A 27,591-nucleotide genomic window follows, 5' to 3' on the forward strand; every position below is an offset into this window, starting at 1 on the left:
GGCAAGCAGATCACAGTGCTGTCCAAAAATGTTTCTTATGAATATTATTTAATTATTTATTTTAACATGTAGACAGATGGTCAATAGATTTGATCTCATCTCGGTATCACTTAATAAGATGTGTCTGCTAACTCTACAGGGAGTCGTATTGTTCCATCAAAAAAATAGCTAATAAAACACTGAAAATGCATGAAAAAGAGGGTTGCTGTTTATAGCTGATTGCAGTCGATACATTTATGCAGTGCACTGAATCATTGTCATTGAGTGCATTGATTATGTGGACTAATCAATGTTTATTAGGCTGGGTAAGACTAGCCAGACCACAGTGGAGGCTGAATGATGAAGGAACACATTTACTGAGTGTCAAAGGCCCACCCACCTGCCCTGAGTGGACATGTTTCGTAGTTTGAGGGAACTTCAACCAAGGAACTTCTAACTGTATGTTTAGAGGACAACATACAGTTTATACATCTAGATCATTTCAGCTTACAGCACCTTGTATATCAAACTCAATCAAACACATACTGTAGGACAGTCCCACCTGCTCTACAATGATGCAGAGTTAGGAGTGAAATACCACTATCCAGGTCGCAGCCAAACTGAATATACTGGCCAAGACTGAGAGAATTCGTGATAAAAATAAGTCTGATTTATAAAAATCAATGCTCAAAAATCCAAGTGCACCCAGCCTTCCTGATGCTAACAGCACCAGAGGCCTGCTGGCTCATCTTGCACAAAAACCTAAGGCCTTACTTATCATGGAAACCTGGTTGCACTGGGTACCATAGTCCACGCTAGTCAATGGGTGCTTCAGGAACTGCTACACATAAATGAAAGCATCAGACAGGAGCCTGCAGATACAAAGAGGCAGTTGATGCTCTGCTGTTTTTACACCGGTAATTGGAGATGGTCACTGCCTGCAACTGAAAGAATGATTTCCAAGACATGAGCTGAAAGGCTATCTAACATATAGGAGACTTTGTATAAATTGGAGTGTGGCCTGCATAAAGATAGGAAGTGGTCTCTAACCATGCAGGTACTTTATTATACAACTTAAGCAGGTTTGTTCTCATTTAAATCTCATTTAAAATTTTAATCTCTCTTCAGACTCCTCTGGCTAACCCGTGCATGACAAAAAACAAACTCTGATACAAATTGTTTGTTTGAGAGAACAAGTCATCTTACAAGAGAAGATGTTCAATAGTGTTCCTTCTTAATTTCAATTCATTTCAACTTGTGTTTTATCACAAGGAAAAGCTTAGAGGGGTCTCATCAATTAGGCTTTAGGGTCAGGCTTGAGTGAGTTCATATTGAGTGAGCTATCAGGACAAGACACATTATGATAAAATCTAGTTGAATCAATTAAACAGAAAGTATACAAATATAAATGTTGACTTTACACCAACTATTTCCTTGCTAGTTTATTTTTTAAGGAATGATTTAGGTCCCTAAGCCCATTAGTTAAATCTGGGTCCACTGCACTGTGATTGTGTCGCTCTGTCTGATCGTGTTTCCTTGGAAAAAGAGGTCCCTTGCTGCTCCAAAACAATTATTCCACAGTGCACTCTTTAATTATACTATTATGTAGAATTATTCTCATCATCTGCATGCACCATCAATCATCGCTGCACAATTTGTAAATATGTTTATTACTTTACCAGGCCAAAGACAAGCAAAAGCTCTTCACAGGATGTTCTAGTGGCTCTTATTTCAGCATAATCAAAATAAAATCAATATATTCTTAACAAAAGACAGGTTTTTCCAGTAACCATGAGTTTGATATTGAAAAGTGTGTATTAGACATTAAACAAGCGTACAGAAGCACCCCAAGGCAATTGGGTGTTTATTTTGTATGTCCTGCCTTAATATACTGTGCAACATCTCTGACCCATAAATGTTTCATTATAATTTATCCTGACTACAAGTTAGATAAAAGACCTTAACCGGTGAAAGCACAGCAAACAAACAGGCCTGCATCAGATGGGAGTCACCAGGCCTCCCCTGAAGAACTCCGTTGGAAGGTAATTAAAAGAAGAGTGTGTTATCCATCGCTCCTCATTAATGCACTTTGAATTAACCACTTTCAGGGGAGAGGAATGGGAAGGAGGGGACAAGGGAGAAAATCCATGCAGGCTTTAAAGTAATCTCTCTCTGTCAGGTCGGTCCAAACGGGGAGGGTCGGCTCATTATGGCCCCCACAGGAGATGAATGGGTCAGTCAGGCAGTGAGGAGAGCCGGGCTGGACCACTGTGTTGACAGACAGATCCGCATAAGAAGTGTGTGTGCATGTGTGTGTGTTATCTTAGCTATATGTGCTATCTTTGCCAGGGAGCAGGTGTGCAGAAGGAGGTTACATGCTGGGGTACAAGGCAGGGCTTAAAACACTAATGTCTCGACAATTATTGTAATTTAACTTTGACCACATGGAGAGGTGAATGCCACATCTAAACAGCTGAGGCAATCGTGACAGACACCGAGGACACTCATTCAAATTTTCTTGACTGCTTCTATCTTTAAGAAACTTCTGATGAGCAGAATCAGTCGCCTTTAAAGGAAGTAGTAGTGTAGTGTAGTTATATTCTAATTCATGCCCATCTTGTATTATAATAAACCTCACAGACCCAAATTAATGACTGGTGTTCCTACATTTGCCACTAGATGGTGCTGTAGTCTGTTGTCTTATTGAGACAGAGGCAGCTGGCACTTCCACTGAGGACATGGATCTTCCATCATTTTAAACAGACCTGAATTTTAATGTTCACCAACATCAGAGCAGGGACATTTGCCAACGTTTGTATACCAAATAAAATCCACTGATTCTAACAGCTTAATTAATATTTATGGTCTGAGGTTTTATATCACATGTTAGTGGGATAGCTTTGAATGCTGTCATGTTTACTTTATGTAATTGTTGATTTAATCTTTTTACACGATTGCATTTTTTCGTCCTGATTTCTGCAATGTGCACAGAAATTAAAAATGTGCACAAAAGTTCATCTCTGTGCAGCACAGGGTGTTAAGTGACTCAATCAGGATTTTCAGTAAAAGGGTAGAGGGTTTGAGGGTGGTAATGTGGGAGGTTAGATATGATTAGATTAGATTAGATCCGATGATGAACTTGCGTAATGTAAATTGATATATCTGTTCATCATTTAGAGCAGTATAATGAGACTGTGGGGTTACTTGTTCATTAAAATCTATCGATTCATTTAATAAATTGGATTTAAACAATTATAGTATGTATCACAGAAACACATGACATATATTGCAGCATTTCTGTGAAATCGCCAAGGGACAAGCAGTTGTAGCACATGAAATACACACACACACACTTACACACACATCAAGTAGCATTTTGCTAATATTTTCCTTTTCCTCTGCCGTCATTCACATTAGCAAAACACACATGCATAGCAAGACCCCGGCTAATAGTTTCAGACATCTTCTTAGCACAAGAACTTTGTTAAACAACTCCTTATTATCACTGACCACTGGCAATGAAAGTAATGTACCTTGAATAGGTCATCAGCATTGTAGGACAACAGTCTGAGGGGGTGTTAGACCAAATGTTATTCATTATACACTCATTATTGTTTTGGTTTTCTTTTTGGTCTGTAGTCCTGTGTGTGGTGTCACAGACCTTCATCACTATGACAAATGTCAACTCTTATTAATTTAAGTTAACTGCAGACCAGAGCTTCACACAGAATCTCGCCTTCTATCAGAAGTGTGTATGAACACTGACAGGATGATCATCATCTCTTACACTCAGCTACGTCTGGGTTTGACCTTTCACAACGGCAGCATGGACAATCACAATTAGTCTCATCTAAATTAATTTGTTATGTCACTACAAACTGAATTACATCACAGCTTCTCTCTCTGCCTTCTTTCTTTCTCCTAACCTGTTCGTTTTTGTGTGCTCTGTGCTTTGAATATGTGATTCTCTACAATGTGTTCTTGTTTTCAAGTCAAGTAAAGTCTTATTTATTAATACATATTTAAAAAAATAACATGTTGACCAAAGTACTGTGCAGACTAGAAAATCACAAATAAAAGAAAACCAGACATAAACATGAATACACACAGCTCAGCCACACAACAATGCACCTGTGAGCTGTGCTTTGTTAAAACATGCGCTTTTGAATACAGCTGTACATTTTAATACTTTGGCTCTCTGACTGAGTCATACTGGAGCATCACTTGGTCATGTATTAACTGTACAAGTGGCCATATTGTGAAAACCTTTCCATACAGTCATACTCTAACGACCACTCTCTTATCCTATTGCTGAGTTTAACTCTTCTAGCAGTACCAACTAACTGATTACTGAATATGTTTATACTTGATATAAACATATAAATACTTAAAGACATTTCTGATTAAATTTGTTGATTGGCTTTTGCTGTCAGTATCAATATATCCACTATGAGCTCTTGTTTTTTTTGTTTTTTTTTCAAAAGATCACAAAAACATTCTCATGATTTCTCTATTAATGACAGGGAGATGGAGAAGCTTATTTAAAAGTATATCCAACTTCCCTTGATGTCTCTTTCACCCTATCACTGCTAATATCCAGCACAGTAATCAGAAACTGGTTAAACTAGTTGTGAAGGCCACAAGTCACTGATCCCAGAGCAGAGGGAAGGAAGAGAGGAGAAGGAAGTCATGGGCAAAATAAGGTACAGCTGGCAGCGTCATGAGTACCAGTGGAGACAGATGATAAGCTACACCTTGTCCAGACAATCCCAGACTCCTACAAATGTTTATGACTTGAGAAAAAACAGGCACTATGATACACAGTGGGATTTAACAATGATGTAGCCCAGCACTCAAGCTTTCATAAAATGGACTCTTGAGGGCGTTAGACCTGTACCTCACTGGGAATTGAAGTGGTAACCTCCATCAGTCAAAAACCTGCTTCTCTAAAATGTAGGCCACCGCTGCCCTATGATCCCTCACTGGCTTCCCACTTACAAGTGCTGCAAGTAGTTGTGTTTTGAATGCCTGCTATGTTGTTGGGAACTGAACCCATGTTACTGTAGGGTATTAGTCCATCTGCATGTTTACAAAATAATTTGAAATTCATGTTTCTTGTGCAATATTAGATATTTTTGAACTTACAAAAAAAATGTGTATGTGAATTTATCATGTCATTGTGTTTATTTATCAGGGCCAATACTCATTCATCTAAAGAAAGTGTAATAAGGTTCATTTTCATGCAAAGGCACTATAGATCTAAATTCACATGTGTTTTTTTTTTCTCTAGATGTTAATGTTAATTTCAGTATTTGTCATGTTAGCGTTATTCCCATGAATAAAGTGACACTATAATGTTATAACCACCTCACCATTGCCAGGTTTACATCATGCCTTTTAATTAGATTTCCTTTCATGCGCAGTTCCTACACAGCCAAGAGTCATTATGCTGGTAAGAACGATAGGGTTTTCTCACATGATTAAAATGACTCTAAGTCCGGAAGGCTCAGTGTTTTTCAGAGACCCTCTGATGTAGGCCTGCCTGTCTGTCTGTGCTGCTATAAAAGCTGCCACCGCTCAGGCAGCGCCGTTATTTCCACCCTCAGCTTCAGAAAACACTTTACCGAGAGACGCACTTCAGCATGTCGGTGGCTCTGCGCACACAGCTGTTCCTCTTCCTGATCTCCCTCTCATCAAGGATGGGGCTCAGTCGCTACATTGAGGTGAGACTTTTTTTTATTGATAATCAATAATGCCACATTGCTTTTTCAAGTTTAAGTTAGGCAGGTTAAACTGATGTCCATAAAGTTTCTGGGCGACTACAGCTGGAACATAGAATTTGACGTCTGTTTCTTTTATGTTTTTTATTCAGGACAACGAAGCTGCAGATGGATTATACTCTCTGCTCAGTTTGGACCAGAAAAGAGAATCAGAGGATTTTATTTTCCGCCGACCTCTCAGTGAGTGCAGCAGTAAACAATGGCTTTATTCAGTAGCTGATTATGCTTAACACTGACCACTTAGCAAATAACAAGTAAACGATTTCACAATTAAAAGTATGTGAAGGGGTGAGATGAAAACATTTAGTGTTAGAGAGGTGTTCCTTTCAGCTCCAGTGTCCAGACAGGTACTGCTGATCAGTCAGTCAGTTAATCCATGCCTACATCTTTATTGTACATAAACTCTAACCTGTTGCAAGTGTAAAGTGTACACAGCAGAATATCATAAATTAACACAGTGTCATTTTTTGTCCACTTTTAATTAACACTTCTAGATAAATTTGGTATAAACCCCCCAGAGTCTCATCAGCTCTACTGCATGGGCTCTCCAGTCAACACTTGTTAATTGGACACTGCAAGACTTGTTATGTGTGACCATGATATTTATCACACTTTGAGTTCATGACTAATTTTATTCACACCATGTTTACTTTCTTGTGGTCAAATGCCAAGTGAAAACATTTTGTCAATATGTGTGTCTGTGTGGTTTGTAGGATGTCTGGACATGCTGGCCACTGATGGCTACTTCACTTTCGTGGCGTCTCAGCCACAGTTGGCCTGTGCTACTTTCATCATCGCTGAGCCCAGTGAGGTCATCAGTCTGGAGCTGTCTGACGTCAGTATCGACTGCAGTGCCGGAGACTTCATCAAGGTTGGCTCCATGCACCAAAAATAACACCCACACATCCCCAACCCCTGCTGTGAGTAGAGGACAGGAAGTTCACTCCTTTGCCATTGAATTCTATTTCATCTTCTTTTGTTTGATTAAAACGGTGCCAGATTTAAGGGGCAAACACACCGGATCCTCACTACATTGGTCACATTACCCGGAGCCAGTGTGGGAAGAGAAGCTTTAGTTCTAAAGCCAAACCACCCGTAAGACTGCTTTTTCAGTCCATGTGAGCCAAACTGGTAAAAGGCATAGCAGGGAGAAGAACTTTATAACTGGGTTTGTCGGCTGGGTCAAGGTGTTATTTGATAACTAATTGTGGTTACATGAGATCTGCACAGATCGGTCCTATTTGGCAAGAGAAAGATGCCCAACACAACAGCACAGTTTTTGAACACAGAGATGAGATTTACAAAATATTTATAGACCAAAATTCACATTGGATTATCCCTGGAATTAAATATGATTTACAGCAGTATTTGCTAATGAGCTAACACATTCTTTGGTTATTCAAAGACAGTCATACATTTGGACATTTGGGAAACTGATGTACTATTTCAAGTCTGCAACTGTTTATATACGCACCTATTTTTTCACATACTATTCAGCCTGTTTATTCCTGTGTAAGTGCATTGAGAATACATTCTCTGCGCCATCAAGTTCTGAAATCCTGATTCATTGTTTACGTTCTTTACAATATAAACATAGCATATTTTATATTATATTTATATTCACTCCATGTATATTCCTCCTGTAGATGTTTGATGGCTGGGTTCTGAAGGGAGAGAAGTTTCCTAGCAGACAGGACCACCAGCTCCCTCTACACCAGCGCTACACAGACTACTGCTCCTCCACAGCAGGAACCACCAGCCGCTCCTCTCAAAATGTTGCCATGATCTTCTTCCGCATTCACAGCCCTGACAGCGGCTTCACCCTCGCTGTCAAAAAGCTACACAACCCCTTCCGTGAGTCCCGCCACGCACCTTTGAAGTCACTTGAGGGCTAAAAAATCTAAAAGCAAAATAAACAGATGCAGGATTCATACAAATATATCTAAATTGTAAATAAAAAACAAAATCATAAGAAAAAAAAGCACCAAGGCCTTGCATCTAAATCAGATTTGTGTTGTTTATGTGTGTTGAGTGCTAGGCTGGTGGTACATGCATGTGTACTCTTCCTGGTCATTTGCACTTGGTTGAGCATTAATCAAGGCCGAGAGCGACAGGATAAGATTGAAGGAGGGGGATGCACCTGTTTTCCAGCTGCTGTGTTAACACTGTGTCAAGCAACATAACGATCACAATCTGACTGTGATTTAAAGACAGACAAAGAAAGCGCTCTGACGCAGAAAAGGGAGTGGATTATCTATTAACAAACAGCATAAATCTCAGGCCAGTGTGTGAGATTTTATTAATATATTGATGACTAATTGCAACTGTCAACAATTAAAAAAAAAAAAACATTTAATCTGATCACAGGCACCTGTTGTGTTACAAGGTGGCTCCAATTGGATAAAACCGGACACAAAATAGCATATAGCTACATGCAATGATGTGATGTACCTTAGATATAATATATAATATATCAGCAACATGGTATGCCTCCTAACATGCATAGACTATTCTTGGCCAATGAATAAAAAATATTTAATCTGATTTTGGGACTGTCGTTTTAGGAGAGTTAATTTTGAAAACTGTAATGCACTGACAAGCAGCATTAACACGAAAAGCAGATTTTATTTATATTTATTATGTTCCTCTGTAAATGTGATTGACAGGTGGAAAATGATTCACATACACAACCATTAAAAGTGTAAATCTTGCACTTGCAACACAAATAATACTCCATAATGTTCATTCTAATATTCTCTCCTCAGTGTTGATTGGCATGGATCCTTCACCATGAAAATGTCACTAAATGAACAACATGCCCGCAGGAGTAAAGTGTTCCGACTCCTGTTGGTGCCTGTCTAATGTACCATACTGTTATCAATTCAGATTTCATTATTTTCTTATCTTTTTCATCAGAACTCGAATTGGATTTTCATGCTCAGGCCTAATTGTGTCCCCTCCCTGCAGTCAGTCTCGATTGTGTCCAATTTGTGACATGAGGTGTCAGTAATGAGTTTCTCTGGTGATGGGGAACTGTTCATTCGAAACTCCTCCTTCTTTCTGTGTGTGTGTGTGTGTGTGTGTGTGTGTGTGTGTGTGTGTGTGTGTGTGTGTGTGTGTGTGTGTGTGTGTGTGAAAAGCCTGTAACATCATGTCTCAGAGTCCAGAGGGCAGCTTCACAATGGTGATGCCATACGAGCGCAGGAACTGCAGCTTCTCCATCATCTATCCTGTGGAGGTCCGACTGACAGAACTCAGCCTCGGGCAGGCCAAGAGCAATGAGCTCAGCCCACATGTGAGATACACATAGATTCACACAAACATACACCTCTCTCAGTCATAGACGAAGTACTCTCACTTTACTGAAATTCTTCTTTAATTCTTCTTTATAATTCACAAAGACAGTATTATGGCAATTTAAAGAGACAGGCCTATAGTTTGACCATGGTAGTGCAATCTCAAACAGATGTTGATGCATGTGTTTGTCTGTGTACCAGTTTTACTAATCATATGAACCTTTTTGTTAATGCAGCTTGACATAATTTTATTTCTATTTACCAAAGTTCAGTTCACCATTAAGATCCATCAGCCTCTGGTCAGAATTAATCCCGTTTTCCTAAGCATGAACCCTAATCGAGGGGAAACACTTGTTCCAGTAGCTTGGTCCTAAACTTCTGAATGGCTGCCCACATCAGAGATTTATTCTGCAATTCACATGGGCCTGGTGTTGTGCTGATGATGGCTCTTTCCGCCAGTTAGAGAAGCAATTGCCCAATCTTCTGACATGATGTATGTAGCTATGTAACTATATTTGTGAAAATAGCAACAGAAAAATAAGTGTTTAAGAGATTGATGCAGCTGTACAGGATTTTGTTAGTTGAAATGGAACAAAAATGAAATTCAGTTTGCATAGCATGCAATAGCATCATCATCATCATCATCATCATCATCATCATTGACTTTTTGAAGTGATTTAGTTTGTGTGAGGTGAGTTTTATGTATTTCAGTATTTCCAAAAACTTTTTTCTGCAATATTTTGTTCACTTAACTAGTAATCTAAATTATTTTTTCATAGAAACCCAGTAAGTAGGGTGACTTTATCATGACCCTATGACATATTTGGAAATATACTTATTCACTTTCTTTCATAGAGTTGATGATCAATAGTTCTTTACAGCCAGGAGATAGTTAGCATGATTTGGGGCAAAGACTGGAAACAGTGGAAAACCAGCCAGCCCAGCTCCGTCCAAGTATAACAAAATCCACCTCTAATGAACATCTTATTTGTTTAATCAAGACGAATACTAAAGTGTAAAAATTACTGTAGGTTTGGACAGTTTCCACTGTTTATGCTAAGCTAAGCTAAGCTAACTGGCTTCTACAGCTATCTAGTGTCGCTGTACGGACATGACAGTTGTATCAATCGTCTTATGTAACTCCTGGCAAGAAAGCGAATAAACATATTTGTCCTATTTTGACCTTATCCATATTGCAGTTGCCATGCGTGGATACTCTAGCAACTGAAAAACATTGGCAGTAAACTGTAAATAATCCAGGCTATTTGAATGTCGTCCAAAACCCAATGTTCTGTTTAGCTTGTTTTGTTCTTTAATCGTTTACAGACCCACACTGGTGTCTTAAATGACTCTGTTGTCAGCAGTTGTTCTGCTTTAACAGGTGCAACAGAGCCGAATTAGACTTCCATGGCAACAGGTCAAATTAGGCAGTGAAAACACCTGTGTGGGCATACAATAACTATGAAGGGGCTTCAATCAGTTAATTTCATGAACAAAACCAAGCATTGAACGTTACAGTTACAGTAAACTGTGAACCATTCATATTGAATGTTCACTAGAGATGTTGGTAAGTTTCTGATGTATATGTTATTATACTAACAATAAAGATTATATACAAAACACTAAAGTGTTAGCTAACTAGTCCGCTTGACTTGACAACTTAAAAAGTGCTAATATGTTACTTGTTTTGCACTGCCCCCAAGTGGCCAAAAAAAAGTAAAGTTGTAAGTAAAGTTACATAAACATTTTCCCAAATACCATAAAAGAATACCAAAGGTTACAAGAAGAGTAAATGAAGCCTACAACCACCAGTAAGTACATAAAAGTTAAAAGTTCAACTCATAGAACAAAGCTGCAACATGTGATGTAAAAACCTGAAAAATCAAACATTGCATAAAAAGGTTAACAGAAAAATGTCAATATTTAAAGTATGGAAATAGATAAATAGATACTTAATGGTTCAAGTGTTACAGTTCCAAAGATTTTCAGTAATAAACACCACATGAAGTCCATAGAAATGGCGTAAATCATGCTAATGAAAAGACTGAACAAAACAAAATGACTCCTGAGGATGTTGGCAGCTGTTTGGACACTGGCTGCCAGACTGCTGACATTATGATAAACTGTGAGTGTTGCATTTGCTGGGCCAAATACAACAACCTGACATTTCTACTCAGATATTGAGGAAAGTTGTAAGTGTTCCAAAGTCAAGTGTTACGTTTTCAAAGAAAATTTGCCCGACCAGTTTTACAGCCAAATACAGCTGCATGTAATCACATTTTATATAAGTAGTATGATAAAAGAAGAGCATAGATAGAAAACATGATGAACCAAGGACTGAACCTTGCAAGACCCTTTAGTTTGAGGGTATTTAGTATTATTCTGAACAACAGAATATCAAGGCTACTGCTGATATGATAGAACTGTGACTCTAATTATTGCTCTGATCAATGCACATTAACCAACAAATGGAGACCAAGCTGGAAATGTTTTCTTCCTTTAAAACACAGTTATGTTTATTTTCAGTATGTCTTGCCAAGACATTGAGACCTGACAAATGTGCTGAATGCAAAGTCTTGAAGTCAACTGTTTGAATATTTTGTAACCTGCATCTTGACATCTCTGTTAACATTGGCTCAAAGCTGTTTTCATTCATTTTTTATTGCTTATATTTTTCTTCATTGTGTATCATGGCTTACATGCGACACCATCCTCATGCATGTGCTGGTAGACACAAGAATCAACAAAATGGGGACCTGGTTAGTTGACATTTAGTTACACTTCTGCACCATATTTTATTGTTTGTTTTTTCAGAGGCAGGTTTGGTCGGGCTGTTCAGGGTCTGGTGACTATGTAGAGCTGCTAGGAGGGAATGGCGTGGACACCTCTAAGATGTACCCTGTAGCTGACCTGTGTTTCTCCCTCAGTGGGCTCGGTGAGTCTCCAGGTTTCCATCAAAACAGTGACAATTTTGAAATCTGACTTTTTGTACTGCATAATAACTATATTATACTTTGCTATACTATGCTTTATCATATAATGCTATGCTTTGCTATGGATGCTACTGTATGAATTAAATGCTATGGATTAAATTCCAGCTGCATATTATGATCAACAAACATTTTACAGTAGCAGATTAATATATGCTTCCAATTATAGAAATGTTTGCACATTATGCTGAAGACAAGTCCAAAAATAATTAAAAACAAAACAAATGTTTGTCGTGGTGACGCACACTCACAGCCCATAAAAGTGTATGATAAAGGATCTTTTACTAAAACTGGAAAAAGAAACCCTTCATTGACTTGTAATGTGCTCTACTATACGTCCACTACTACTATATTAAATTGTACTATCTTTATTGATTTACCAGTTGGTGTGGATTAATACAATTCAACACTTCACACACAGATCAAAGACACTTGTCATATGCAGGGCTGGCTGGAGAACAAGAATCCTCTGTATGTGCTCCAATGTAAAGCATCTGTTTTTCTCTTTGGACCTTCAGCTCAGATGAGGATTGGTTGTGATAACTCGGTGGTGAGGCTGGTGTCCAGTGGGAACTATATCAACCGTGTCTCCTTTCAGTACCGACTACTGGAACAACGTGAGCTTCCCAAGGCCCGAGAGAACAGTCTGGATAACTTCTGCGCTGTGGAATGAGATCACACACACTTTTGAACATGCACACACACAATCATTCATCTTTCTGTAAATACACCAGTGATGAATGCTATTAACAAATATTTTTTTATTGTTTTTGCCAAATATTTTATTCAGTGTCCTGGTCATGTTAGCTTTTATCTTAGCATATTTATTTGAGGGATTATTTTAATTAATCTCAAATTCATGGATGATAGTGGATTTCATTGTTTTCTTCTTAAGACATTTGTCAAAAAATAGTGGTACATTATATTTCTTGGCAAGAGCATTTCTTTTAAACTTTCCCTCTGTTTATATATGCTTCAGTATTCTCTGGGAGGTTTTACATCGCTGCTGTCTCTTCTGTTTATATTGCTTCGACAATATGAAAATAAATATAACTTGCATGATAAAGCACATTTTTAATGTGACTCACTCTGTTTTTATGAGCCTTCTTCTGTTTGATTATAGAACAGCATGTTCACTTGGGGTTTGTTTTACAAGTATGCTTCTGCAGGATCTGTCCTTTTTACCCACAACCACATTACTGTTATGTTCTGCAATAAATACAGTTGTGTGGTATTGGGTTTGGTAATGTTTATTTCTCAGGCAGAAGACTTATTTTTCCAGCAAAACTGTATCACATTTATATATACCCATGAGCTGCCTTGAGCAGCAACTGTTTTTTTTATCAGGGCAGTTAATGTAGGAGATCAGGGGATTAAAACCTTGCTTTTTTAGCCAGTGACACAGCTTTGGTCCAAACAAATACTTCAGCAGCTACTGGGTGGATTGGCATTTTGTGCAGACATTCATGTCCCCCTCTGGATGAATTACAATAAATTTGGTAATTCCTTAATGTTTGATCTTACAACATCACAAGGTTCGAATAATTATTAGTCTAATACTTCAGTTTATGATCATATGCTGGAACATTTAACATTCTCAAAACTAAGACGACTAACAAGTTAAACCTCCTGTATACTGTTGTGAATACTGAATACACTGGCATGCTACCAGGTTAGCATGCTAACATTTGCATTTAGCTCTAAGCACCGTGTGAGAACAACTTCACAAAGCCACCAGTGTGGCTGTGGTCTCCTTTAAATTACAGGCTTTTGATGGTGTGAGGTTTTGCTGCAAACTATGGTAAAATCTCTGTTTTTTCCTGCATTTCATGCAATTCTCCTACATAGTAGCAAGGGGAGGGTGAGGAGAGGGTGTTGCAATCAGCAACTATACAACTAGATGCCACCAAATCCTACACACTTGACCGTTACACCAATACTCCAGAAGAATAAATTCAGATTTTAGATCAAATGTTTCCTGTATAGACAGAGCCGTTAACATATATAACATATATCCTACAATGATACGTGTGTATATGTACGATGTAAATGTGTGTGTATGAAATCCAGTGTATTAAAATATGTCCTTGGCAACGAGTATTAAGCAATGACGCATGCATTTCGCTTATTTTTTGTAATCCAATCTGTTCCAGAGACAAACTCTGAAATAGCTTTCGTAGTGGGTGAAAATTAAAAATTAAATTTAAAAAGGCTTAATATTGACAGTGCATAATAATACACCAGAATGTTCTAAAACTGTAAGGACACCGTTTTGCTCGTGACCCCTCTCCATCACTGACTGCCCTAATCTTGTACATATACTGTACAATTGTGGATCCTCACTCTGAGCGAATGTGCAGCTCGTAATGGGATTATCCCACAAGCCTCAGTGCTCTTATTCCCCTCGAGATTCGCCTAAGTGGCTCGCTTTTGATCTTCTCCTTACGTAGAATTAATCTCAAACCTGCTCAACCGTGATGATTCAATTAACTAGCGGATGTCTTTTTTCGCTTGATGTGTTGCAATTTTCAGTCTTCATTAGAGAATGAGACACACTTTGGATGCCATCGAAAGGGATAAAGTTTGATTATTTCTTCTGGCACTGGGTACAGCAATACTACTGTATTTATAGTGGCCTGTGATGGTGGACTGGAAATGAGTTTGTCACTTGTCAGGTCAAAAAGGGTCACAAGTTCTTGTGGATGAGATGTGACTCTATACTGAAAGAGACATGCTTGCTTTATTAATAGCACTGAAGTAACATAAAGATGAAATGATGTTTATAAAGATATTATTCACACTGGACTGATTATGAATACACTATAGAGAGAAAAATGTTACAACTATTTTACTATATACTTTTCACACTGTATTTTCTGTTTGCTTTGGTCTATTATGAAATGACTTGGGTAACATTAAACATATTTAACAAAGTTAAATTATTCATTATAATTATTCTTTTTGAGCTTTATTTGACAGAGACAGCCTGAAGAGTGACAGGAATGTGGGGAGTGAGAGATGGGGAATGACACGCAGGAAAGAGTCACAGAGACACCGACTGAGCTAAACGACGACCCATTCAGTATTTGTTTTTATACTGGGAGGGAGAGATCATTTATTGCCTATCCTCAACATCTGGTGGGACTGGTCCATTTGTTGAACAAACTAAATAGCCATGATAAAACTGTCACAGAGACATCTGAGTTTCTGGACTAGTGGCAAAGCAAAATTCCCCTCATCAAAGAGGGAGAGCTAATTGAATTCATGTGCTTCCGGGACAGGTCTGGACCACATGAGGTCTGACTCTGAGGCACAAGGCTAAAATCAAAATGAACTATGACTTAGCAATTGACTGACACCGTTTACTATACAGAAGTTCCAGTTACCTAACTGACATGTAACATTTGTTAGTGAATAGTAGTCACATATGTGTGACCTACCATGTTCTTATAGTGAAAATGATGTGGCATGAACAATGCTAAACTCACAAACTACTTAATGTGAACAATATAATCCATAAATAATGCTAACTATGATATCAAGGGTACTGTTGAGGTTACAAAACAAATCTCTGTTATGGGTTGAATGGATGAAATTGCTCCAAATAAATGCAGATCAGTTCATTTATTTATTACTTATTACTTTTAACACTGCTTGTTTATTTAATGTGAGAAGTGTTTGGAGACATTGTTTCTTTTCATTTCAGACTACTTTACTTTACTGTTTCCTTATGCGTGACAGCTTTTAGAATAACACCAGATGTAATTGTACCATATCTGGGGCTTATAAAGAGTTCAAATTACATTTTTTATATAGTATAATTCTACAAAGCAAAAATAACACAATCTCAGGCATCTTGATCCTTTTACCTGTCAGCTTGGCTCATGTAGGACATTTGAAAGACTGGCAAATAAACCCCTGCTGATATGTGATTGTAGTGTTTTACATGTCTGATGGAAAGTGCATAAATCTGCCTTACTTCACAGCAAGACCACTACAGATTGTAAGCATTTTCAGCCATAAATAAACATTCATTGGTGAAAAGGCACACGTCTATTAGTCAACGTATTAGCTACCAGTTTACGCAGCTCTGCGGCTCTCTTTGCCTCTTTGGAGAGCATTAAATCAATCTACATCACAACTTTACATCAGCCACTGATCCCAAAGCAGACATATCACAACAAATTACATACAGTACATTCTTCATATTGTAATGCATCAGAGTCTGTTATTTACAGTATGATGCGTCTGCCTAGAGTCATTTGGGGGTCTGCAGCATTTATATATAAAGCGTAATAAACAATTTATCACAATTATCAATTTTCATCCTGCACAGTTAAACTTACAGTTAACGTGACTCATAAATGTGCAACAGCTCCATTTTGCACAATGTGACTCACAGGCTGTTTTCATGTGTGTTTTGGTGTAATTATGTTTGAAAAATTCTCTGACTAATCTAAATGATCGCTATAGATTAACTAGATTATTTTCTATGTAGATTTGTGTTTCATTTACTCCGTCTTATTGATGACCTAAAGAAATATTAACCACAAACATCACAGAATGACGTGATCGAGTGCCCTGAACTGAACACAGTTTACACACAGGCATAGAGGAATTGTTGCATAATGGTTAAGTCCTAGTTGTTTTGTTGTTTTGTAGACCACATGACCTCAATAGTGGGTGAAGCAAGGATTGTTTAAACGCAGTCACTGTATAATAAACTACTTTGAACAGAGTTCAAAGCTGATAATCAGCTGGGTGTGGTCTTCATCTGCTCTTTGAGAAGTGCAAACAAGGTCAATTGGTAATTTCCTGGCTATGACTTCACTTTCAAAAATGTTCATTAATTATACAATTTCTGTATAATTACTCCAGTAAATCAAACTGTGACCCAGGGCTGCCATTGGGTTGTAAATCTGGTCTGCACATTTTTTGAACAGATCTATATAAAATTCTTCACAATGAACACTTTAAGTAAATCTTTATTTCTTTCAAACTGCCAAAACTAAAAAGTTGCAGTTAATGGGTTTGTTAGCTTTTGAACATTAAAAACACATTAAAACACCGACTTTGCTTACAGGATACATCTCACAGCTCAAAGTGTGTGTGTGTGTGTGTGTGTGTGTGTGTGTGTGCGTGTGCCACGTTGTGATTTCTCCTATACTGCCCTCTACTGTTTATATACACAGAATGACACATGAAATCCTTCCCAGACAAAGTTGTTTTTTCCTCTTTAAAATATGGCATATGAATAAGCCAGGCAATGTTTTTCCTGTATGAATGTAGTCATTGATGTATTAGATTTTTTGAAAAGGAAAGACACTCCTGACATCATATACAGTCTGAAAGAAAAATGCTACAGCAAATATGTTGTTTAATTGTGAGCAAATGTAAACAAATATTACAGAATATACAGTATCTGTTAAATATGTCAAAAATTAGTACTTTCAGTGGTTTACCAGAATTTCAGATTTCAAAGGTTCTTACAAGGGCTCCAAACATAATTCAAATATCACCACTACCCCAAAAGATTATGCTTCCTTCAGTTTTGAACACTCATTGTACCATGATAAGCACAAATGTTAAGATGTTAAGCTTCAAATGCAGAGTGTAATGATGGCTAAAGGCATAAGAAGGAGTGGTACAAAGACTCCAGTATGCTTCGCTCCATTACACAGGTCTCCAGTACAGCATCTGAGACCATCAGAGTAAACCATATCACACATATCACTTCTCATGCATTCTTTGGTGATCATATTTTCAGCAACTGCAACAGAGAAAGAAATGGAAAGTCCCATGAAATAAGTGAAATGATTTGGTAGTTAACAGCATTATGGCTGTACTAAGAGAAAAAATGAAAACCACACCACATATATGTATAATATGTGGTACATTTAACTTACCAATGGTGGTGGCACAGCGGTCGTAATGGTCAGCACATGTCCATACCTGATTGCAGGTGCCAGGGTTTGCACCCCAGCAGGTGTAACACTTTAACCCACATGCTGCAGACAATGGAGAGCGCAAAATGGTCACAAAGGCCAACAAAAATCAACTAAATTTCTGTATCTTTGTTGCTCCTACCTGCTGGCAGCAACACAGAGATGAACGCCAAAGAGACACACAGCCTCATTTTGACTCTTTGCAGACAACTTCAAACTTGTCAGACTTCTGATGTCAAATGAACATTTTCCACTTATCTGTGTGTTTTATACCCTCTCCACACTGGTTTGTACAAACAAGTATGTCTGGGGAGTTCACATTTGGGGAGTGTCCACCACAGTTTAATGTTGATCATTTATTGTTCATGGCTCTGTACAGTCACACCTATTCATCATTTATCCACGTTTCTAAGGAATTCCAGTGTCAATAAGAGTTTGTTTTACTTGAGTTGAAGCTACATATTTTCATGTGTTTATGTAAGACACACTCAAAACAAAAGATAATGAAGCTGCCACACCTGGAGATGTTAATGTGTAACAAATCGGAGTTAGTACAGCTAAAAACATCACCAATGGCATACCATGGCAGAATATTGACATTACAGACGTATAAATTTACTTTTGCTTCATAGAAATACTGCATATATGCTGACAATACACTTCAAGTGGTTAAAGATCCATATTGGTTGTGTGTGAAGCATGATTTGGCTATTCACTATCCCTGCTCAGAAAATCCAATTTTAGCGTCCATCAAATGAATCCTTCAGAATGCAATAATCGCAGCATTCATTCGTTGCTAACACACACTCATACACACAAAGCTTCTGAGCTCTTTAGTGTAGATCTTTAATAGCATTAATAGATCTACGTCATTAATCTGCTGCCAGAAAAGGAAGAGGCTCGGAAAGACTCTCTGAGCAGCAGGATTTAAAAGGACCATTCACCCAAATAATTAGAACCCTATTTTCCTGGCAGTATGCTTTTATTTATAAAGTATAATCCCCACTTCTCCTAACCTAAGCATGTAAAATAATATGAAACTAGGTGTGGTATAGTGTTGAGCAGCCACCTCTGTTTGGCCTGTCTGGTGTCTGTCAGTAATGAGCTTGGCCTGTTACCCCTGGATTAAAGGCCTTATACAGGAGGCAGGTGAGGTCTGAATGCCAGGTTAACCACCAGCAGTTGAGGAGTAATCCATCATTTGGATGCTTTTTATTATTATTATTATTTGGTTTTCTTTTGACAGTATTTAAACAGAGAGAAAAAAAGATCATTCAGCCTACTTGCTGCAGTAACAGTGACTATAGTCTTTTCTGTGAGTTATAGTGCAAGACAAGTACTTAATTACACTTTAATTCAGTACCTAATTATAGGGTTGCAAAGGTCATGACATTATTGTCCAATATAGCTCCATCTTATTAAGTTTGGCAGTCGGCCCCGGCCTGATAACAACATCTCTGTCTGAGCAAGAGATGGAACTAGCAGAGCAGTCTGAGGTCAAGTCTGAGTCAGAGTATGTCCTGTACTTTGTGAGCACTTGAGTTGTGCTTAAATTTCTATTTGAACTAACTCTAGCTCTTATATAATCTCAAACATAATTTAATCTTCTATTTGTCACATCTGTGTCATCGATAAATATGACTTGGTAGAGGTGAAAGAAGTATTGAGATCTTAAAACAAACATATACAAATACTCCTTACTATTACAGTATAAGTATGTGCTGCATTCAATACCTTAATTCAAGAAGCATCAAAGTATTATCAACAAAATGTACTTAAATAGCAAGTAAACATACTGGAATTAAAGAAAAATAGCTGTTATATAAGTAATCGATATATTACTGATACTGACGGATGAGTGTTGAAGCAGTATTTAACTGAGGTATAACCTTACAAACCATTTGCTAGTTTAGTCCAGTGGTTCCGAACCTAGGGGTCAGTCCCCCTCCAAATAATCACAAGAGTAATCTGGGAGGACCCGGGTAGGAAATAAGAAAAAGACTTGCACAATTTTGTATTACTTTTGGGGATTTTCATCTAATCTTTGCCTTTTTTAATGAAATATTGGATGATTTGCCCTCAAACTTTTATTTAAATGAAACCATCTGATAAGTTTAGAGGAAAATTGCTAACAACTCGTACACCTCTGAACATGACAAGGGACTCCAGCTAGACACTGCTCAGTTCATCAAGAGAGTTTATTGCGCTCTAAATTCATGTACATGTAATGAATTTATAGGGCATGTAAGTCAGTACAGCGCTATATATGCCGTGCATATCTTGTAAGACCAACATATTAGTGACCAGCGGTTGGAGCGCCTGCTCTACACCAGGATTCCCAGCAGTGGTGAAGTTTACTTCCTGAACTGAGGGATGGGGGAAGGGATCTTGATGTCCTGACCCCTCTCCAGCCTCTTCTCACATTCAATTAGGTAGTTTACGCCGTCAATCACTACTTGTACGAGCTCCACCTGTAAATATACAATAACTAGTGTCAGAAATCACATGATCATTCAGGGTTAGGTTCAGGTTAGATCTGAATTCATGTCCACATAAACCACTGTGATCCTGACTGTTCAGCCATCCATCTAGTTGCAATGATTAGTTTATTTTAAAGAAAATTACAGAAAACAGCTGGTTTATTTGGAATAAATAAAAAAAATAAAAAGAGATTTTCACAATTAATTTGACTGAATTTTCATGAGATGATATCAGGAGTGTAAAAGTAACACCTGAGGGAACTTACATATCCATAGAATATCCAGAATAAAAGACGATAGAGTTATGGAGGTACTTTTTCATCTTTTCAGACATAAAATGTAAATAATTGTTAAACTATACACTGTGTGCAGTCAGGAAAGAAGAACAAAACTAATTTGATTGACACTTATTTGATTTTTCCTATTTCATTGCAAAATGTTGTCATACCCAAATCCTTTTTACATTGTTTCTAAAGTTTAAAGTCTCTGTGTTGTCTACTACCTAACTGCTATCTCACAGCATTAGCATGTTTAACTAACAGCACTGGGAATTTTGCTCCCTGAGTTTAGCCTTTCAGGTAGGATTCTCTCTGCATGGTTGTGATTGGTAGACTCTAACCATAACCCTGACCTTATCCATCTATAACCTTTAACAGTCTAATACCAGTTGGAGGTCTTCATCACAGCCTGTGGGGAAGTGTAGCATGAAAGGGTCAGATCAGGAAAGAGAAGTCTTTTAACCTCAATTGGCATATCCCTGCCAGGATTACAGATTAAAGAACAGCAGGGGGTTTGGTCATTCACAGCCCACGCCTGTTGGCATGCCTGCACTTCTCTGTCTGACTCTGTCTGCTGCTCTTTTACACTTTTTACCTCAGCTGCTGCCTTCCTCTCTAAGTGTTTACCTCTGACCTCCCCAGACGGTCGAGGTTAGAGATGTCGACAGTGTCTCCAGACGCAGCCGTGTCAACACCTCCTGTGCCTCTTTTCTGTAGCCTCAAGTTCTCCAGGATCTTTTTGAAGCGGGGGTCCTAAATCATAACCATCACACTGAATCATTTTCACACATCAGAATTATAATACAAGGTGGGAATATGTGTCCATGTGTGTGCTGTCATTTATTGCCAATGTGTTTTCTGCGTTACCCTGCTGAGGAAGGGCAGGCGGATATGCACACCAGCCCTGAGCCCAGTGCCGAGGTTAGAAGGGCAGGTAAGGATGTAGCCCAGACGTTCATTCCACATGAACTCCCAGCCTCTTTCCTGAATTAGTTGCTCCACCTAAAAGAAAAATGTTATAACCTAGATTTAAATACTTGAAGCATGGATGAAATATTTCAAATTGAAAATAAAAAGAATTGACTGTGATTGTTTTAAAAACTAGGCTGTGGAGGTTTGAGAAGATATGGAAACATCCATACCTGCTTAAGACCTCTGCAGAACCTTTCAAACACTCTCTTCATGTTTCCTCCTTTCTCCATGGATATGATCCTTGTGTGGTCCTCCTCGTTGATCCAGATTAAGAAGTTTTTCTCGTTGTTGTGCCTGAGACAATGAGACAGGAAGAACAGGAAGGTAAAATGAATCTCCAATTCAAAGCTGGGTTTTGACGTCCACGTAAATACATCTGCTGATACAAATTGTTCGGAAGAAAATCAGTTTTTTTTTTATCACACTCAGCAAAGTAAATGCTTCAGGTGTCAAGCCTGTCATGTGCCATGAAGGCACAGCTGGGGAGGAGGTGTGGGTCGGAGCATCATTACTTTATCAAACAGGAAATTATCCTGAAGCCGGACTTATGGAAGTAAATGAAAAAGGGGGCATGAGGAAAGACTTTTTGCAGAGGAGGGAAAAGACTGATCACTGCAGAGCAGCTGCTTAAAAAACATCAAAAGGATAATTCAATCATTCAAGCGGGAGGTAACGTCACCTATTAGAGCTGCAGGTGCAATTTTCAGGTTATACTACAAGCAACAACACTAATATACTGAATTCTACCAGCAAGTGAGTCAGTTTATTGTTTTTCCAATGAATTTAAGGTTTGCAGCAATGGGGGCACAATGTTTTCCACATAATCTTTTGTTTTCTAAGCCACAAAAACATCATCACTTCTTTTAGACCTATTTTCCCTTGTCTTACCAGATCCCGCGGGCATCAGGCCAATCTCTGGCCATCCCAGCTGCTGTGAGCAGAGGTGACACCGGTTTATCAAACAGGAAGTGATCCTGATTGGCCAGTAATGTAATGGGACAGAGGAATGAGGGAGGAGGGGGCATTAGATGGCAAAGTTCAACAGAAAAAATTACAGAAACCAACATTGTCTCTGAGTGTGTGTGTGTGTGATTGTGCACTAACATCAATAAGCTTTTGCTGCTCTCTTTCAGACATCTCTCCCAGGCTGTAGTAACGACCAGCCAGCTCTCCCTTCAGGCCAGATAGAGCTGTCACAACCACACGCTCCACTTCACGACGCTCAGAGCGTGTGCATGCAGGGGGAAGACTCAGTCCACGGATGCTGCGACCGGTACGGACACGAGATGACAACACATAGCGCTCATCAAACATTCCTGAGGTGATCTGAGGAGGAAAAAGTATTAGGTCACTATATGTGTGACAGGAACAAGAATACTATGCAGGAAATGATGAATGGACAAGACCATGTGACCTTGGAAGCATCCAGATCAGTGTGGTGCTTCATGGTGCGAGGGTCATAGCCATTGTGTCTGTCCTTGATCACAGGGTCAAAGAGCTCAGCAAACACCTAATGAGAAAAATCAAACACTCAGTTTTCCCCATTTCAGAACTGAAGACACAATAATTCAATACAAAAACATTAACCCGAACCTCATAGCTCTCCTCATCTCCAGCTACCATGCCCACAGTCTTGATGAAGGGGTGTCCAGGGTTGTCCACACCAGTCTGGATGGATTGGTCCAAGGTCCAGTTGTTGGGGGTTGTCTTGTCCCTCAGGTGTGCATAAATGGTTGGGGTCATTGCAGATGCCATGCAGTTGTTGTGCTTCCTCAGGTCAGGGTAATCAGCACTGTAGAAATTGATCAAAAACTACATTTTATTACCAGTAGAGCTGTTTTCATAGCCTATTCTCTAACCTTACCGATATATTTTTAAAATTAAACATTTAGTTTGCAGGAGTGGTGTTTCAGAAATACAGAAATTTAAACATAAATGTCTGCCGTTTTCTGAATATATATAACTATGCATAGTACCTTATATTTTGCCCATTAATCATTCAATCTTTCAGATATGCAAACATGAGGTTCTGTAATTAATGAGGGATGCTTTGCCAAGAAATTATGTAGTAACAGCTGCTGGCCTCTCTCTGGTGACAGAAACAGTCTTGTTGAAATTCAGCAGTGAGAAAAAAAACACGAATTTATCTCACGTCACTTTGGATCATACCACACATGCATATATACCACGCATTGTGTCTGAATAAACTTAAACATTATTGTGCATTACCATGAACAGGTTTGTATGAACTGCAAACCTCAGAATGCAGAGGTAACGTGCTTGAGAGTTTTTTAATTTGTAATTGTACCAAATTAATCAGCTGCCTTAATATCTTCTTTGAAAGAAACAATAATGTTTGGAAACTAGGTGGATTGTTGAAATACTGTACAAATACACACATACACACTCACACACGTACCTAGGTGGATAGACCCTCTTCCTGTCAGCTGCAGCAGTGCTGTCACTCAGGAGGTATCCAGAGACCAGTGTGCCAGCTCCAATGCTGGCCAACATCACTGCCGTGTTACGGCCAGATATCATACGGGTGAAAGAGTTCGCCATGGTTACGTGGTCTGGGATTATTACCTGGTGAAAGGTCAGAGGGCAGAGGTGACTTTGCATCACTTTCAAGTCTGTGTTATTTAAACTAAAAATCTTAAATTATCAGCAGCTCGTAAAATATATTTTACTTTTTATATTTGTTGCTTTTTAAAGCACAGTACACAAATGGACACATATTAAAGGAGTTCAAGTCTTGAAATCTGTGAGGACACAAATGGAAGCTGCGTTTCAACCATTTTTGCATTTACATTTGGATGTATTAACACACACGTACACAGGAACATGTTCAGACAAAAGTACTAATTGCATTAAGCTATCAAATGCTTAAGTAACAGATACTCCTGCAGTCTGTGTGATGAGATTATTCTGGAGACAAGGAGGAAGCCTTCTGATTGGTCATTCTGGGTGAGCCACCGGCTCAGGTGATCAGATAATTTGTGATTGGATGCTGAGAGAGCTACCACCATATTAATTTGATATGTTATTGCCACTTTGTCAGCCTGATAATGTCAATCAAACATCAGAACTGATACTGACATCAAGCAAAGGACAGCTTACCTAAATTGTCTTTTCTCTAATATTTTTGGATTAAATGTATTACATGGACAAATAGATACATATAACTGCAATATAAATTAACATTACAGCAATCCTATGAGATGCTTCTGTATCTCTGCACATTATCCATAACATAAATGCAAATGTCTCTGTCTGTCAAATGACATCCTGGGATGGTAAGTTAGCTTACACAAGACAAACAGAGACAGCAAGTGGGCAGGTGGTGAGGACGAGTCAAATAAATACTGGAGAGGATGAAAGGAAGAGAAAGGAAGTGAGGGCAAATGAGTTTGAGAGGAGTTATGGAAAAAATATGGACTTGTAGTAAGTAAGTATTTAGGAAGACTTCCAAAAGAGAAGAGGGAGATATCAGAGATACTCACTGAAAGGAGGAGCAAGAGGAGGTATGAAAGTGTGGAGAAGTGATGAGTTGTATAGGATGTGTTAAAGGTCAGGGGGAGGGGTTATAGGGTAAGAGGACACTCAAAAGAATCGGTAGGATTAGAGGGATTCCCATCAGAGACCAGAAGATTAAATGAAGAGGAAAAGTAATGAGGAGAGGCACTTGTAGCCTTTGACCTTTTTTTAAATGGTTAAGTATATTTTGTTCATTTGAATGGATTTAATTTGACACATTAACATTAACATCGATTGAGTTTTCCTCTATCGATGTTAAATGTAAAAGCGGTCAGTCTGCTGGAGCTTTGATAGGCAAATTAAGGTGACCAGTTGTTGACAGGAGGCTGGTTCCTGTTAATATCAGGCAGATTAGGAGGCCTTAATACAAGAGGCTGCTGTGTAGGCTATACAGTGTGCAAGTAAAAAACAAAAGGCTGAGTCTCTTAATGTATGCAGACATGCTGTAAAACAAAACTTAATTTCTATTTTAAATGATTTAAAACTTTTGAAATATCTTCAGACCTACTTAGCTCTTTGCAAGCTCTCTAACAATTTAAATGCATTTTTATCTTTCAGAATATTATTTTTTTTTTCAAAAGGAAAGTCAATGCTTCTAGTTCGATCAAAATTCCTAATGAATAAAGTTAACCAAAAGGTTAACCAAAGTTAACCTGAACAACTGCCCTGGGCAACACTTCTCCAGAGGAAGCACACAAGAATAACAAGGCTGAAAACACAGACAGAGAAGACCAGCAAGAGCTGAGGAGGAAAAGTCTGTTACTCACCTGAGGTTTGTCTGAAGAATGGAGGCAACGGAGGGTCAGTGAGTTTCCTGCAGTTCAATCCAGAGAGGCTCGATCTGCAAAGTGAGAGATGACTGAAGAACAGAGACGGGATCAGAGAGAGAGAGAGAGAGAGAGAGAGAGAGAGAGAGAGAGAGATGGGGACACTGGCTCGGGATTAGCCTCTCACTGGGCAACAGACAGAAAATCCTCTTTCTACTGTCAGTCAGCATGTCTGCCTGCCTCTTCACACATGCACACACATGCACACACATGCAAACACATGCAAACACACATACATACACACATACATACATACATACATACATACATACATACTATTGACTTTTATGATTTAATTTATGTGCTCTTTACAACGCAGATGACACTTATTTAAGACCATAAATACTTTGCTCCTTTACACACATTATTGACATAACTGGGATGATCGATCAGTCTTAGCTGCAGCACCACTCATAGTAATTTCTGAAACCTGTGATAAATCAATAGAGTAAATATTACCTACCACCTTGATCCAGGCCGTGTATGTGTTCAGGGCTCTGTGACATATCAGCTGGAGGTTTAACCCTAATGTCCTGTTTGGGATAACACTGGACCCTCTTTAACCGCTCAAAAGCTCTTATTCATCACCTCTGTATCACCTTCATGACTAATTTTAGGATATATCATAGACGTCATTTTTAACTGACGACATTTTTTCAGAAGTCTGCTACAGAAAATGATACACTTAGTTAAAAGATGGTTTAGTTAAAGATGCTGCAGAGTCCATCTGTAAAACAATGGATTTCCATATGCTCTCTATATATGTGATTGGTGCTGCCTTTAATCTCCAGCAACATAAATCCAAATAGACTCTTGTTCGTAACAGGAAGTGAGTAATTTTCTACATATCAGGTTTCATAAGATCAAAAAAAAGGTTTTACAATTTTTGTTACTTACACTTACAACAATGGAGTCTATGAAAGGCTTAACTATGAGGAATTATTGCCAATCAATTAAATAAAAGGGTTAATCTAACGTTAATTTCAATTAAATGTTTCTTTCAGTACTGTAGGTCAAAAGGAATGTTCCAGTATTTCACAGGTATTTCTATTGTAGCTACAGTATATATCATTCAGTGTGAAGTCCACTTTCAGTACTGACATGGAGGGTGTGGAAAAAAGTTTCACAAAGAGGTGAAAATACTACACAAACATGTGTGGCCTAATACTCACACTTTTATTCGACTTTATTCATCATTACAGTTTATCTCTAAATTGATATTTCATGTCCAGTATTGCTAATTTTCACAAAGCCTGTTACCTACTGTCTTTGACTGGATAAGGCCATGATGTCAGCCCACAGTGTTGTAGTGAACTTCATCTAACTGTCGTCTATCTGTCCCACAGAAACAGGAAACAGTCGTGTTGGTTGGTCTGCTATAAAGCTCCAACTGAGAGACAAATGCCACCCTCCAGTCAGTTTAACAGCACTAAAAGCTGAGAGCAGATCCCACACTAACAACTTGGCACAAATCTTCAACGACATTTGGAACAATGACTTTATCACC

The 27,591-nt window shown here is 38.5% G+C and overlaps 3 protein-coding genes across 3 annotated transcripts; 1 reads left to right on the forward strand and 2 right to left on the reverse strand.

Annotated features, from left to right (window-relative positions):
* Positions 1 to 5,410: 5,410 nt before the first annotated feature.
* LOC104930134 (corticotropin-releasing factor-binding protein) lies at positions 5,411 to 14,156 on the forward strand. Its single transcript, XM_010744847.3, has 8 exons — positions 5,411 to 5,431; positions 5,547 to 5,702; positions 5,852 to 5,939; positions 6,473 to 6,630; positions 7,406 to 7,613; positions 8,900 to 9,054; positions 11,870 to 11,990; positions 12,564 to 14,156. The coding sequence occupies exons 1-8, from the start codon at positions 5,426 to 5,428 to the stop codon at positions 12,716 to 12,718; spliced, it is 1,047 nt and encodes a 348-aa protein (XP_010743149.3). The 5' UTR covers positions 5,411 to 5,425; the 3' UTR covers positions 12,719 to 14,156.
* A 2,931-nt stretch (positions 14,157 to 17,087) lies between these two features.
* On the reverse strand, positions 17,088 to 18,223 carry LOC104930133 (CD59 glycoprotein-like). Its single transcript, XM_010744846.3, has 3 exons — positions 18,133 to 18,223; positions 17,952 to 18,053; positions 17,088 to 17,815 (listed from the first exon to the last, which is right to left on the reverse strand). Exons 1-3 carry the CDS (start codon positions 18,179 to 18,181, stop codon positions 17,646 to 17,648), a joined length of 321 nt encoding a protein of 106 aa, XP_010743148.1. The 5' UTR covers positions 18,182 to 18,223; the 3' UTR covers positions 17,088 to 17,645.
* Positions 18,224 to 20,198: 1,975 nt separating this feature from the next.
* LOC104930131 (creatine kinase S-type, mitochondrial) lies at positions 20,199 to 26,111 on the reverse strand. Its single transcript, XM_010744845.3, has 10 exons — positions 26,025 to 26,111; positions 24,140 to 24,306; positions 23,314 to 23,512; positions 23,135 to 23,230; positions 22,825 to 23,046; positions 22,609 to 22,694; positions 21,891 to 22,014; positions 21,616 to 21,750; positions 21,376 to 21,501; positions 20,199 to 20,461 (listed from the first exon to the last, which is right to left on the reverse strand). Exons 2-10 carry the CDS (start codon positions 24,280 to 24,282, stop codon positions 20,345 to 20,347), a joined length of 1,248 nt encoding a protein of 415 aa, XP_010743147.1. The 5' UTR covers positions 24,283 to 24,306; positions 26,025 to 26,111; the 3' UTR covers positions 20,199 to 20,344.
* Between the last annotated feature and the right edge of the window lie 1,480 nt (positions 26,112 to 27,591).

Source organism: Larimichthys crocea, chromosome III (genome assembly GCF_000972845.2).
Source record: "Larimichthys crocea isolate SSNF chromosome III, L_crocea_2.0, whole genome shotgun sequence".
NCBI classification, from domain to species: Eukaryota; Metazoa; Chordata; class Actinopteri; family Sciaenidae; genus Larimichthys; species Larimichthys crocea.

Bases quoted from the DNA above. Each gene is read 5' to 3' on its own strand.
- LOC104930133 (XM_010744846.3), bottom strand. From the start codon at position 18,181: ATGAGGCTGTGTGTCTCTTTGGCGTTCATCTCTGTGTTGCTGCCAGCA. The intron at 18,054-18,132 runs GTAGGAGCAACA...CATTGTCTGCAG, and splicing joins CTCTGTGTTGCTGCCAGCAG to CATGTGGGTTAAAGTGTTAC. The intron at 17,816-17,951 runs GTAAGTTAAATG...TCTCTGTTGCAG, and splicing joins CCGCTGTGCCACCACCATTG to TTGCTGAAAATATGATCACC.
- LOC104930131 (XM_010744845.3), bottom strand. From the start codon at position 24,282: ATGGCGAACTCTTTCACCCGTATGATATCTGGCCGTAACACGGCAGTG. The intron at 23,513-24,139 runs GTACGTGTGTGA...CAATTTCTACAG, and splicing joins AAGAGGGTCTATCCACCTAG to TGCTGATTACCCTGACCTGA. The intron at 22,015-22,608 runs GTAAGACAAGGG...TCATTGTCTCAG, and splicing joins CCTGATGCCCGCGGGATCTG to GCACAACAACGAGAAAAACT.
- LOC104930134 (XM_010744847.3), top strand. The intron at 5,703-5,851 runs GTGAGACTTTTT...TTTTTTATTCAG, and splicing joins GGCTCAGTCGCTACATTGAG to GACAACGAAGCTGCAGATGG. The intron at 7,614-8,899 runs GTGAGTCCCGCC...GTGTGTGAAAAG, and splicing joins AAAGCTACACAACCCCTTCC to CCTGTAACATCATGTCTCAG.